The sequence below is a fragment of the Alexandromys fortis genome, unplaced genomic scaffold (genome assembly GCF_014885135.2).
Source record: "Alexandromys fortis isolate MF-2015 unplaced genomic scaffold, M_Fortis_MF-2015_v1.1 scaffold_159, whole genome shotgun sequence".
Lineage (NCBI taxonomy): Eukaryota > Metazoa > Chordata > Mammalia > Rodentia > Cricetidae > Alexandromys > Alexandromys fortis.
Window position 1 is genome coordinate 2,034,585 of NW_026068031.1, and position 15,052 is coordinate 2,049,636.

At 41.9% G+C, this 15,052-nt stretch overlaps 1 protein-coding gene across 2 annotated transcripts in view; it reads left to right on the forward strand.

Annotated features, from left to right (window-relative positions):
• Positions 1-15,052, forward strand: part of Psen1 (presenilin 1) — a 54,828-nt gene that overhangs the window by 21,235 nt on the left and 18,541 nt on the right. For both annotated transcript variants that reach the window (XM_050164546.1, XM_050164547.1), the window contains exons 4-6: positions 5,487-5,737; positions 7,706-7,847; positions 14,873-14,940. In XM_050164546.1, the coding sequence (XP_050020503.1) occupies positions 5,487-5,737; positions 7,706-7,847; positions 14,873-14,940 (461 nt within the window). The remainder of the gene's footprint in view (positions 1-5,486; positions 5,738-7,705; positions 7,848-14,872; positions 14,941-15,052) is intronic.

Sequence of the window (15,052 nt, forward strand, 5' to 3'; positions counted from 1 at the left end):
AAACATATAACAAAAATAACCTTAAATTTGTATACAAGAATCCATGGGGCTGGAGAGATGGCTCAGTGGTTAAGAGCACTGTCTGTTCTTCCAGAGGTCCTGAGTTCAATTCCCAGCAACCACATGGTGGCTCCAAACCATCTGTAATGAGATCTGGCGCCCTCCTCTGGCGTGTGGGTATACATGGAGGCAGAAAGTTGTATACATAATAAATAAATAAATCTTTAAAAAAAAGAATCCATAAAAAAAATAAAATATTTGAGATGAATAGCTGTCTTTTTGTCCTATATTTTATATCCCCACTAAATGATGGCAGACATCCATAAGCCATCAAAAGACTGAAAACCACCCACCCCTATCTCTTGGGAATGTGGGTGTTGTGTTCTCTGGACTGCTTCCTATTTTTTTCTGGGGGTGATGGCATTTCCAGGTGACCCTGAGAAAATTGAGGTAATGGTCAAGTCCTAAGAAAGTTAGCTGTAAAATTTGTTGTCCAGTGTTTATGTAATGGCACAGTACAAGGCTTATCTGAAGCCCTGGCTAGGATAGTCTGTGAGGCTGGGCCATCTCAGGTAGCAGCTTTGAAGTTGTTCTGAATGCAGAATTTTGAGGAAACTGCAACAGAAGCACTCTAGAAGGCTGGTTCACCTGGACCACCCATTTTCAGTGGTGTCTGGTTCCCTTGCTCTGAAAACACAAACTTTCAAAGGTAGCATACATACCTGCACTAACATGAATATGGAATGTGAGTTGTATACAAGCCAACCAAAGATAATTTGTATTTATATCTTTGAGCAAGTAAAAGTTATCTGTCAACTTTATAAGTTTATTTGGACTCTATATGAACCCTCTATCCATGCCATATGAAAGAATGACATGTAGTAATAAGTCATGAGGACTCTAACTAACAAGATATATCCTGTCTCATCCAGTCTCAGAACTGTCCCCACGTCAAGGGATCAGCATATATGTCATCTGTCTTGTAGTCTTTCTAGGTTTATTTCTTTATGTCTGTAGCCAAGATTTTCAGGAGGTTTCCCCTAGTCAAATATGGTCTCTATTAATTTTGAAGGAATTCACAGCCTTTCATTTCCTATTTGAACAAAAGCATAACTTCTTCCCCAACACAATACATTTTCTGAATTCCACTTATGAGTTAAGGCGTCCCTAAAGTATCTCGGCTGGTTTAATTCAGCAGTTCCTTTTACAGTCTCACATCCCTCAGCAGCTGTTGTTCGCTCACCAGCATTAAAGACACTCACAGCCAGCAAAGCACCATACAGGATCTAGACTCCTGTGCATTTCCCATCTTTTCATGGCTTATTCTTTTTACATTACTTTACCCTTTTTAAAGACTTATTTATTTTTAAACTAATTGTTTTTTTTTTCTATTTCTATCCCCATTTTATTTCTTAGACACCTGTGCACATTGTGTAATCTGTTTAAAAACTTATTCGATCTGGATCTGGTTTACTGTGCACTTGTAGCATTCTCTGACCTCATGAGCCAGACCTTAAACTGCTGAGCAGCAGCTAGACCCTCCACTGTGTGGCTCTGCTTCTCCTCAGGTCCATAAGAGCCGAGCCATAAACCTGCAGACCTGGCCTGGCCGAGAGCTGTCTGTAACTGGGCGCTATGTTTAACTGAGAGCTGTATTCAACCATCCAGCTCTAGGAAGTTGGTGTCCTCGCTGTGACAGGTGTTTTTTACTTAGCTTGCCATTTTACATAGTGTGGTGACTGCTCAAGTGCTGTGCTGCACAGCAGCCCCTCTTAAAGGAGCCATGTTCATTTTTTTTTTTTGTTGTTGTTGTTGTTGTTCTTTCTCAGGCCCTATGTGTAAATTCAGGCCCCAGCTTATGTGCCTGAGATCCGCCTGCCTCTCCCTCCCAAGTGCTGGGATTAAAGGCATATGCCACCATTGACTGGCAAGAGACCTTAATCTTAAAAAAAAAAAAATGAGAAACTGGTTGTACACTTTTTCATATTTCTTACTTTAACACCATCTAACCTGCACAATATGTTTTACCTTTCTAAAAGCTGAAAATACAAAGACTAGGGTGTTAAGCAAAAGAGTGAATGTGTGTGTGTGTGAGAGAGAGACAGACAGAGACAGAGAGAACAAATATTCGCTACTAAGTTAAACCATACTCTCTAGACCATTTTCAGTTCAAAACAGGGCAGGGTTGGGTCATGCTCCTCATCAACCAGAATATCGAGTGTAGGAGTGAGTACTTGATCGCCTCTGTCATAGCAGCTTTAATTGAACTGTTCATACAGACTGGTGATAGGACTGTGCTGCCAAGGAAGTCACACCTGTTTCAGGTCATGTTATTAGAATTGTATTGCTAAACACAGACGTCACAGTTTTGGCTGATGACTTGATCACTTCCTTCTCTGGGAAAATAAAAGCCTAGTTTATCTCTGTTGCTATTTTCTAAATTTATTATTCTTTGTGTGTGTGCGTGCGTGTGCTTTAGTCTTTATGACTTTGTATTGCTCACAGGATAAAGTCTCAAGTCTCTGATAGGGCAAATAAAGTTTCCTTTAGAACCTGTCCTAAAAGTCAGCAGAAACTTTTCAAAGAGCAGAGTCTCTAGCCAGGACCCTTTTAGGGATACTGGGTTTGGAACCAAGGTCTTGCTCATGATGAGTAAATGTAAATGAGCTACATTCCCTTTTTAAAATGTTATTTTGAGACTGGGACTTAACCACACTGCCTTAAGACTTTCATTTCTCCTGCCTCAGCTTCCTGAGTAATTAGACTGTAGGTGTGCCCCACCACACCCAGCTCAGAGTCTAGAGCAAACTGATTTCAGTGTTGCCACAGCAGAGGACCTGGGATGCAGTAGAATTCTCCGGACTATTGTGAAATGGTATCTTAGTTACTTTTCTGTTTCTTTGGCAAAACACCATGACCAAGACAGATTATAGAAGGAAGGGTTTATTTGGGTCTGTGCTTCCAGAGGGCTAGAGTCCATCAGCGTCATGGCAGGGAAGCATGGCAGCAGACAAGCTTGGTAGCTGAACTGGAAGCAGAGAGAGCGTGCGTTAGGAATGGCGAGACTTAAACCTACCCCTAATGACTTATTTCTAGTAAGGCCACACCTCCTAAGCACTACACACCTTAGCACTATTAGTTGGGGATAGTGGGGACCAAGTATTCAAACATCTGAGCCTGTGGGGGACATTTTCATTCAAACCACCACAAATGGGTATGCTCAAGTGAAATCAAAGAGAACCTTAGCCTAACAGGTATTCCAGGATCCCATGTTGTCTCTATTGGCAGATTAGGAGAACTTTTTTTCTGGAGGCAGGAGGCTCTGGGTTGAGGCCCTTCTACACTTGCTAGCTGTGCCTGTTTCCTTGTCTATGGAGTGATGGCAATAGAGTGACTGAAAACTGAAGGATATGTAATGTCATAGTCCTTCTTTCAATGGAATAATTTTTTAAACATTTATTTATTTATTATGTATACAACATTCCTTTCATGTATGCTTGCATGCCAGAAGAGGGCACCAGATCTCATTATAGATGGCTGTGAGCCACCATGTGGTGGCTGGGAATTGAACTCAGGACCTCTGGAAGAGCAGTCAGTGCTCTTAACCTCTGAGCCATCTCTCCAGCCCCTCAATGGAATAATTTTATGCTGTTACTAAATGTGGGCTGTATTATTACTCTCTTGTGTGTAAATGTGCATGGCATGTGGATGTCAGAGGATACTGATCTAGAGGCAGGCAGTTCTCTCCTTCCACCTTTCCGTGAGTTCCAGGGATGAAACACAGGTTGTTTCATTGGGTGGCAGGTCCCTTTACTTGCTGAGCCATCTTGAGCATGGAATGTGTTTTTTAATGAATGATTGTAATCCTCCACAGTAATGGTTATGCTCTGTCCTCAGGATGTTATCATCATCCTGAGAGAAGTTAGCTTAATCAGTCTTCATTTACCAGCAGTGACTATATCAGCAGTGCTTTCCACCATGTGGTTTCAGGGAATTGAATTTAGATTGTCAGGTTTGATCACAGGTGCCTTTGCACACCAAACCATCTCACCTACTCTGGTACTGCTCTTTTTATTTGTTTCACCATTGACAAAATTTAAGTTTTAACAAATGAACAGTAAATACCAGAATAAAATTAAACTTGGGAAAAATAGGAAAATAGCTGGGCGGTGGTGGCGCACACGTTTAATTCCAGCACTTAAGAGGAAGAGGCAGGTGGATCTCTGTGAGTTCGAGGCCAGCCTGGTCTACAGAGCTAGTGCCAGGACAGGCTCCAAAGCTGTCTCCAAAAAAAGAAAAAGAAAAAAAGATAAGAAAATAAAGCCAAGGGTCATGGATAAGGGCACAAGCCCCCAAGCCTGATGACCCAAGTTTGTACCTGTACGTACACACACACACACACACACACACACACACACACACACACACACAGACAGAGAGTAAAGTCAGGATGTGGCTGTGCCTTGGTAATGGCAGGACACTTGCTGAGCATGTATGAGTTATGAGACCTTGGGTTCAGTCCTCGGCATCACAGACAAAAGAAAGAGGGCTTGATAACCCTAAGCATAGAATAGATATGAACCTAACAAGACAACCCCTGGTTTAACTAAGGAAAGTGAGGCCCTACAAAGATTGTAAACTCAGCATCCATCATCTAGTGTTCATGTTCACTCCCTACTGTATTAGGCACAGTGAAGGTTGAAGTGAGGACATGGAACATCAGGATTGTGTAAGGCCATTTGCTGTCCAGGAGATTGCTTGCTTATTTGTTTTATTTTTGAGTCAGGGTTCCTCTGTGTAATGTTGTATTACCTAGAACTCACCATGTAGAATAGGCTGGCATGAGTTGTTACGTGTAAGGATTAAAGGCAAGTTCCACCATGCCTGGCTGGGAGAATTTATTTCAACTAAGTATTTTAAAATGATTGTAGTTTTACATGGCATTATGAGAAAGGATATAGAGAGATATCTTGAACATTACTACATATATTTTAAAGTCTTATTAATAATGAATTCCAGGGGCTGGAGAGATGGCTCAGAGGTTAAGAGCATTGCCTGCTCTTCCAAAGGTCCTGAGTTCAATTTCCAGCAACCACATGGTGGCTCACAACCATCTGTAATGGGGTCTGGTGCCCTCTTCTGGCCAGCAGGCGTACACACACAGAATATTGTAAACATAATAAATAAATAAATATTTAAAAAAAATAATGAATTCCAGCACTCATGAGGTGTAGGCAGGCAGATCTCTGAGTTTGAGGCTAGCCTGGTCTATAGAGGGAGTTCCAGGACAGCCAGGGCCATACAGAGAAACCCTCGAAAGGACAGTATATACGGTAGTCTATAAGTTGGCTCTTTCTTGCTTTGTATTTTTCCAAACTTAAGTATTGATTGGCTCATTGCTGTTAATCCCAGGTATCATTCTTATAGAATGCCTTGGTTGTGTTGAGCTCAGTCTGATTTACTGAATGGTTTTCTTGTGCTTTTAGAGTGACGGTCAAGAACGGCAGCAGCACCATGACAGGCGGAGACTTGACAACCCTGAGCCGGTATCTAATGGTCGACCCCAGAGTAACTCACGGCAGGTGGTGGAACAAGATGAGGAAGAAGATGAAGAGCTGACATTGAAATATGGAGCTAAGCATGTCATCATGCTCTTTGTTCCCGTGACCCTCTGCATGGTGGTAGTCGTGGCTACCATCAAATCCGTCAGCTTCTATACTCGGAAAGATGGGCAGCTGTATGTATTAGTGTTTCATTCTCAAGGCCAGTGGGACTTTTTCCATATCAGAGCCTGTTGTTATCCCCTTGAGACCTCTGTACTCACAGAGCATGGTAGAGCCATCTTTTCTGATTGCCAGAGCCAGTAGGGATGACGGTGGTTGATTACTTGATACTTTCAGTGACAGAAAGAACGATGGAGAATTCTTCCCAGGATGCAGTCATGGGTGGAGCTGAGTTTATGTGACACTGAACAGGGTGGCCGTTGTCTTTCCTGTCTCAGGACCATTGGGCCATCATTCTTACTCTTGGACTGCTGGAGCTTCTTTGTTGTTGCTGTTCTATTTTGAATCGAATTCTTACTTTTCAGCCAGGCAGTGGCATGGTTGGCATGGGCCTGCAATCCTAGTACTTGGGAAATGGCTCGTGGGAGTTTAGAGGTTTATGAGCCCTGGATATGGAGGTTGAGATACAGCATGGTGACTAGCATTTGCCTGTAATCTTAGCTCTGGGGGTGGAGAAGGAGTCATCAGGAACTCACGGCCAGTTTCTGCTTTATGCATATTCCAGGCCAACTATTGTCCTCTTCTTGGCTTGCCTGTTAAATCTTTAACTATAACTGCCTCGTCTTCTGCTAGAACTAGATCCTTTACTAGTGTTTCTCACTGTGTCTCAGGCTGGTCTGGAATTCATTGTGTAGTCTAGGCTAGCCTCAAGTATTTGATCCTCCTGCTTCAGCCTCCTGAGTGCTAGGATTACAAGTGTGTACTACCATACCCAGCTTTATGACCCTGTTACAGAAACTCAAGTTTCTCTCAGAGTAGAGCAGGGGTAGGCAGCCCAGCACTGGTCTGTTAGTCTTTTATTCATGAAGCACCTGAGCTCCTTTCTTCCACTTCTGTCCTGTGGTTCCTCCAGGGTCCAGACTTAGAACCTCAGCCTTCATTCAGACAGCAGGAGGAAGTTGGGAAGGAGATGTAGCCATGACTTAGCAAGGGCACTCCTTCCTTAGAACACATATTCAAAGTTCTCATGACCACATCTGCTATAGGGACAGAAGAAAAGTCACTGGGCCAAGAGCCTTGGCACCAGAAATAAAGGTATTTTTATGTAAGTGAAAAACAAGGAGAAGACAGCTTCTATTGTAATCATTCTACAGATAAAAGACAGTGGTTCAAACCTTGTTCCCCCCTCTAATAATTGTCGTTTTCCTAGGTAGTTTATATGGCAGATCCTGGCTATTTAACAGATTCTAATGATCCATGGAGAAAACATTGGGTGAGATTATTACTCCAGTACACAGCATCCACTAGATGGAGCCAGTGCCTGGCTCGTGTGTGAGTGCATCTCTGCAGAGTCTAGCTGTTTCCTTTTACCTGAAGCAGTGCTTTTAGAGGATAGCTATTTTTCTTAGGTTAAAAATTCTTAGCTAGAGGTTTCGAGAAATGGCTCATCAATTAAGAGGTTGTACTACTCTTGTGGACATCTTGAGTTTGATTCATAACACCCCTACCAGGGACCTTATAACTGCCTTTAATTGCAGCTGCAAGTGATTGGATGCCTCTGCCCTTCATGAACATCTGCACACACATGTGTGCGCGCACACACACTCACACAAAACTTAAAATAATAATGTGTATGTGTGTGTATGTGTATTCTTAAAAATTGTTGGTTAGCACCAGAGTGATACAGACCTATAATCCCCACAGTTGAAAAGTGGAGGCAGGAAGATCACATACTCAAGTACAGCCCGGGCTACATGGTGAATTTCAGGCTAGCTTGGAGTTATTTACTAGATTCTGTCTCAAAAAACTAACCAAACCAAAAAAAATTCTTAATTGTCTGATTAACTGTGAAAGGTACATTCTACAGCACTCAGTTAATCAAAGGCATCACAATTAAATACAGTTTTAAAGGGAGTATATGGTTTGAGATATCCATTAACACTTTCGTATTGTTTTTTTTTTCTCTCCCTCCCTCCCTCTAGAATCTATACCCCATTCACAGAAGACACTGAGACTGTAGGCCAGAGAGCCCTGCACTCGATTCTGAATGCTGCCATCATGATTAGTGTCATCGTCGTTATGACCATCCTCCTGGTGGTTCTTTATAAATACCGGTGCTACAAGGTGAGCATGACACAGCTTAGCTTTCTGTCTTGATCTTTCCAAACTTTGTTAGTATGTAGGAAGGAGAGAGAGGGTGCGTGTGCGTATGCGTGTGCGTGCGTACGTGTGTGTGTGTGTGTGTGTGTGTGTGTGCGCGTGCGTGTGTGTGATAGAGGTGGGCAGGGAGGGTATGTGTGTGGGGAAGCTGTGCTTGCCAGTGTACATGCACAGTGGAGAAGACAACTTGGTGAAATAGGTTTTCTCCATCTTTCCGTGGGTTCTAGTTATCCAATACTCAAGGTGGTAAACACTTGCATTGACCTCTTGAGCCGCTTCACAACCTTCTCGTCTTATTATATACTTGACTAATAAAGAAAAACGTGCCTTTTATCTGGATCTAAGTTTTAGCTATTTTTCTTTCCTTTCATTCTGGAGCATGTTTAAAGTACCAAGACATGACTGGGAAACAGATGTTTCCATGTAAGAAGATCATGTAGCACAATGGTGGTGGCGCACTCCTTTAATCCCAGCATGCTGGAGGCAGAGGCTGGCGGATCTCTGTGAGTTCGAAGCCAACCTGGTCTACAATAGTGAGTTCCAGGACAGCCAGGGCTACACAGAGAAACTCTGTCTTGAAAAAACAAAAACAAACAAAACAACACAAAACAAAGATCATATAGCTTCATTATTTTAATTTATATTGTGCCTGTGGCATTCCAAAGGGATGTACCCTAAGACTTTTGTGTATATCCTTATTGACAAATAGCACTACAGGATTTAAGCGTCTCATAAAGCCAACTTCAGATGCTGCTGTTAAACTCAGCAGTGACTGGCTAGCTCACTTGAGAACTCTCAGCACCATTTGTGTGCTCTCTTGCCCTGGCTACAGGGAGATGGTGCAGTAATGATGAGGCCGGCCTCAAACCTCTCCTCCTCCTCCTCTCTCACTAAGTGACAGCTTCCTGAATTTCAGTCATCTAGCGCATACTTCAGACTCGTATCCCAGAGAAATAACAAGTCACTGCAAGTCATAGACGCTTCAGATCATTCTCAAATAATAGGAATACTAAGTGTTAACTCTCTAGATATTACAGTCTAATTTCCTCTGTGTATATTTTCTGTGGCTAAAATGTATGGTCAGTGTGCGTCCTTTTCTTAACACTTTATTGGCATAAAGGCTTAGAAAATATTTCTGTAGCTATGTAATATTTAGCTTGATAAGTATAATTTTTATCTTCTGAGCTCTCTGATTTCGGACATTGTTTCTGTTTACTACTGTAAAGGTAATGTCTTTATGAATAGACCTTTTCCAGTTACTTCCTTAGGGTAAAATCCTAAACTTAAAATTTTAATCATCTAGAAGGTTTTTGGAGGTTTTTTTTTTTTGTTTATATTTTTTCTGAGACAGGGTTTCTCTGTGTAGCCCTGGCTGTCCTTGAACTTCCTCTGTAGACCAGGCTGACCTCAAACTCAGAGATCCACCTGCCTCTGCCTCCTGAGTGCTGGGATTAAAGGTGTGTGCCACAACTGGCTTTCTACAGGTTTTTAACTCTTAGTGTGCCAAATTTGTTTTTAGACTTACTTGTTTTGTTTTATGTGTATGAGTACTTTTTATGTACGTACATACATATACCACATATATGCCTGGTGTCTTCCGAGGTCAGAAGAGGGTGTTGAATCCCCAAGAACTAGAGTTAGATGTTTCTGAGCCACCATGTGGGTACTGGGAGTTGAACTCTGATCCTCTGGAAAAGCAGGTACCTTAACCTGCTGAGCCATAGCTCCAGAACCATTATTGTTTTGTTTTTAAGATTGATTTTGTATTTATGTGTGTGTGCATGTTTGTCCACCACATATGTGCAGGCCAGAAGAGAGCCTGGGGTCTCCTGATGAGCTGCCTGACGTGGGCGTGGAAACCAGATCACGTCCTCTGGAAGAACACTGAGAACTCATAGCCACCCAGCTAGCACACTAGTCCATGACATTATTTTTCAAAAAGATTTACAATTTGAATTGATCACCAATAGCAAGTGGAATATCTGTATTTTAACCTTCACCAGTGTAAATTTTGCCCCTTTTGGTAAAATACCCTTAGTTAAGCCAAATGTGGTGACACATATATTCATCAGAGGCAGATAGCTATTTGTGAGTTTGAGGCCAGCCTGTTCTATTACTAGTTAGGGCTACATGGTACAACCCTGTACCATGTACAAAATAAAACTCGTGCGTGCACACACGCACATTTTTATAGGGTGAAACTCAGTTGACTGCTAGTCAAAATCAAATTATTTTCTATACCCATGGCTCTGAGCTCATAATCTAACCTTGCTAGATGAACCTTTGAGCGCGTGGTGGTGTTAGCCTGACGCGTAAGCATTGTCTGACATTTTGTGGAGGCCACTGAAGAGGAAAAGTACGTGATGTTGAGAGGTCGTCAAACATTCAGAAACAGAAGCAAATGCCTAAGCCCTCCCTTCCTTGAATGTTGTGTTCTTTAGGGTTCTCTGTGCCCATCCCACTGCGGCTGTGTATGTGTGTCTGCATGCAGTGTTTACCTGCCAGCCCCTTTCTTGGCTTAGTGGGCACATTCTGGAGCTTACTGATTATAGGCTAGGCTTTTTCTTTGATTCCTTTTCAGACTTAATTAGGGGTGGGATTCTGCCTTCTCCCAAGTTTATATCCTCCCACTCCCAGATTTCTTGCTTTTCTTTTTCAAAATCACCTGTGTGCCTGGATAGAGAGCTGTGGATTCAGCATTGTATTTCCTGAAGTTCCCCCCCCCCCCCCGGTAATTTTGGAATATTATTTCTGTGAATTTTAACATTTTCATATATAGAAAAGAAACCACCGTCTGTAAGTTACCTCTACTTCCCTCTAATTTTTTTCTATGCAGTGACAACAGTATAGCAAACTCTGTTCACATCTGCCTTGTTGCATGTGGAGGCCCCGCTGTTCTCTCAGCTTTACAGTTGAGGTATGGAAGCAGGGTCACAGTTGCTGTGCGTCAGAAGCGAGTGACTCAGTTTGGGAATTTTAGTCCAGAATTTGGCCTTGATTGACTCATAGCCATTATGTAAAAATCCTCTCAAATCTTGTCCTCAATTCCTAAAAACTGCTTTCTCTTTCTGTGCCTCACGGAAACTATTTACACATGCTTGACAGTACTTCCCTGGTTGGGAAGTTATGTTCCCACATATGTTCTCTGCATTAAAGGCTAAAAATTATAATAAACATGTAAAACTTTCAGTGGGGTTGGAAAGATGGCTCAATGATTAAGAACTATTCCAGATGGCCCAGATTTAATTCCTAATACCCACATGGTGGCTCACAACCATCTATAAACTTAGTTCCAGGGGATCAGATGTCCTCTTCTGGCTTCTGCAGGGACCAGGTGTACACATGGTGCATAATCAGACATGCAGGCAAAACACTAAAACACATAAAATAAAAGTAAGTAATAAAATCTTAAAAAAACTTCAATGCCATGTGTGGTGGTGTATGTCTTTAGTCCCAGCTCTCAGGAGGCAGAGACAGGTGGATCTCTGTGAGTTCGAGGCCAGCCTGGGCTACAAGAGCTAGTTCCAGGATAGTCTCCAAAGTTACAGAGAAACCCTGTCTTGAAAAAACAAACAAAAAAATTCAGGTATTTTGTCTGTTTGTGTGCGTGAGTGCTTGTGTGTGTGTGTGTGTGTGTGTGTGTGTGTGTGTGTGTGTGTGTGCGTGCATGCATGCATAGTATGGACTAGTCCAATCTATATAATTTAGGCCAGACAGTTTTTTACTGAAACCCTGTCTCAAAAAAACAGCAAAAACCAGAGGCTGGAGAGAGATGGCTCAGCAGTTAAGGGCACTAGCTACTCTTCCAGAGGACCTAAGTTCAAATCCTAGCACCTCACAACTGCTTGTAACTCCAGTTGAAGGGAATTTAACATCCTCTTCTGACCTCTACCACTACCAGACTCACAGGATGCACAGATATACATGTAGGCAAAACACCCATAAACATAAATGAGAGTTGTGGTCACATATGCTTCCTGGGAGATAGTCCCATGACCTCATGAATGGCTTTCCAGAGGTGACTTTTCATTTCTCTAGACTTTTCTTTTTGGTTCCTCTAACCAGACACTGAGACTCTTTCCCTGGTGTCGGGATGGAAAGATGGGGAGTCAGAGAGAAGTAGAGCAGCTGTCTCATTCCCTGGTGACCAGTGAAGAGTCCCCAGGGCCCCAACGGCCACTTTCTCCCACTCAGGGCTGGTGGGTGGCTGGACTTAAGTAGAACTGAAAAGGGGCAAGGGACTTGCAGAATGCCGTTGTCTTTCTAGTGCCAGCTCTGCTGGACTCTGTGTGGGAGTGGGTGGAACCTAAGTGGCACTACTTGGACTTCCCCAGCTGCCCGCCCCTTCTCTTAGTGCCCAGCTAGCTGAGACACATGGAATGTGCTTATTCTGCCATAGCTAGACCTGATCTTAACATATTTGGGTCAGTTCTTTACATCTGTTAAGTATGCTAAATTTGAAAGTTTATTTCCATTTCCACTTGCTCATTTGTGTTGTTTCCTTGTTAATATTGCAGTCTTAAGAAGCATCCCCAGTTCTTTAGAAGAATGTTGTTTACTTTGACTTCTTGTGTGAAGTAGAAGGAGCTTGAGCCAGGCATTCAGAAGCTTGCTGGGACCTGTTTAAAAATAAACCCTGAGGAGTTCTTCTGTCAGTAGTTTGATTCTGTGGTTTTTCCAAGAAGCCAAACAAGCAAAAACAAAACAAAACAGCAGAAAACAACCTTACAGGGGTAGACACAGAAAGGCAGTTGTCTATGACACATGACTTGTGGCAGATGACCTGTAGCTTTAAAAGCCATGAGATTGCTGGCCTGCATAGCTCAGGTTTAGAGAAAGTGCTCACAGCTGGGAACAGAGCAGAACGCCCAACTTTCAGAGCCTTTACCAGTGGCGCTAAGCTTGGAGACTTAAAGAGAATAGAAAGCTGTCTTGTCCTCAAGTGCTCTTTAGTCATCAGAAAAGTCATGAGAGTCCTAGGGGATCAACCTCATTACAGGTGAGGGACATAGAAAGAAAAGGGACAGATAGCCTGTCAGAAGTTAGGAGGGGACATTGGTGGCTGATAAACAGGTAGGGGTGTGTCGATGTGTTTCTTCATTAGTGGAAACATAAATGCATGCTAAAATAAATCAGATTAACGGATTTGGCACATTGATGTGATTAGTCCTTTTTGTAACTATTAGCCAGTGTTTATTAATGATCAAGTAATTAGGAAAACTTAGTAGACTTTTAATTAAATTTAAGTAACTTTTTTTGGGAGGGGTGGAAGAATTTTGAGACAGGGTTTCTCTGTAGCTTTGGAGCCTGTCCTGGAACTCCATCTGTAGACCAGGCTGACCTCGAACTCACAGAGATCCACCTGCCTCTGCCTCCAAAGTGCTGGGATTAAAGGCGTGTGCCACCACCATGTGGCAAATTTAAGTAATTTTTAAAATTAGTTTCTGTGAAAGAACTGAAAATCCAGAAAGAAAAAGATGTATGCTAGGACATTCATGATAATAAAAATAATAATTGGATGGGGAGAAAGATTATTAAATATATATAAGTATTTATAAAACAGATTCCATATGTAGGGAAAGTCTAGATTGTAAATTCATACATGCGAGTGGAATATTTAAAAAGCATGTTTCAAAAAATATTTGGTGTGCTATGTGAATATGTCTCTAATAAAGATGAAGTATAGCTGGCAGTTGTGGCAGACCCCTATAATGCCTGGATTAAGGCAGAAGGATTATGAGTTTGTGGCTAATCTACCCACCCCTCAAACCAGATTGTTTTCAGAGGCATAAATAAAAGCTGTATACAACTTACGTTTTGTTAGAAGACTTGCGTACATGCTGACACTTGCAGGTGAAAACCATGCGAGGAGAAAATGTTTTCTTTCAGTGTTTTTATGTTTTCTAAATTTTGTGGGTACTTGTTGCTTTTGTTGTTGTTGCTTTATTTTTAATTCCTGCAACACTAGAAATTGAACCCAGGACTCTTCTGCATATTATGAAAGCCCTTTACCATGAGTTGTAACCCAGCATACCTTGCTATATTATGTCAAAAAAAAAATTTAAAGGCTTTTAAGGATGTATATAAACAGGAATTTTTAATTGGTTTATTGGTGTTTTACATGTTTTGCATGTTTGTGTAAGTATCTGCACATGTGTGCAGCTGTCCATGGAAGCCAGAAGTTTCAGATCTCCTAAAAAGCTGTCCAGTTTGGGGCACGGTACTGGAAACCTAGCTCAGGGTCTCAGGAAGAGCACCGTATATTCTTAAACCAATGAGCCATCTTTCTAGCCCCTTTGTTGTTCTTTTTTTTTAAGATTTATTTATTTTTTTATTACATTGGGGTTTTGCTTGCTGCTATATCTGTGTGAGGATGCTAGATCCCCTGGAGCTGGAGTCACAGACAGTTGTGAACTGCATGTGGGTACTGGGAATTGAACCTGGGCCCTTTGGAAGAGCAGTCAGTACTCTTAACCACTGAGCCATCTCTCCAGTCCCAACACTTTTTTGCTCATCTTTTTTTTCTTTCCAATTATGGGCCAGAATAAATAATAGGAATTATTATCTATGTGTTTTGGCAAGTAAATGCCAAGTGATGTCTTTTGTTTCTTTTATAAAAGAACTAAAAAAAGAAAATATGTTAACTGTTTGTGTGCATGTATGTATATATGTATCTTTATGACACTTCTGTTTTACACTCTGATTAGCACCCACGATTTCTGAATAACTAACTATTCACTGATCCCAAAGCCACATTTGTTCTGCCATTTAAAAGTAAACATGGGCATGGATTAGAACTTGGTAATATAACAGTTGCCAGCATGTGCCAAGTCACAGGTTTCATCCCAAGCAGCACAAGGAAAAACAACAACAAACCAAAAACAAAACAAGAACAACAAATAAAACAAAACAGAGAGATAGCATGTACCCTGTTCCTTGTTTAGGAGTTATGGAGTCTGTTGGTTATATTTGAGCTCTCTCTCTTCTAGGTCATCCATGCCTGGCTTATTGTTTCATCTCTGTTGTTGCTGTTCTTTTTTTCATTCATTTACTTGGGGTAAGTAATACAGTTTCCTGGCCTCTTCATCACTACCCTTAGAAGTCCATTTTCTCCTTCCACTCTGGGTTCTGTGGATCAAACTCAGGGAGTCAGGCTTGCCTTTACCCAC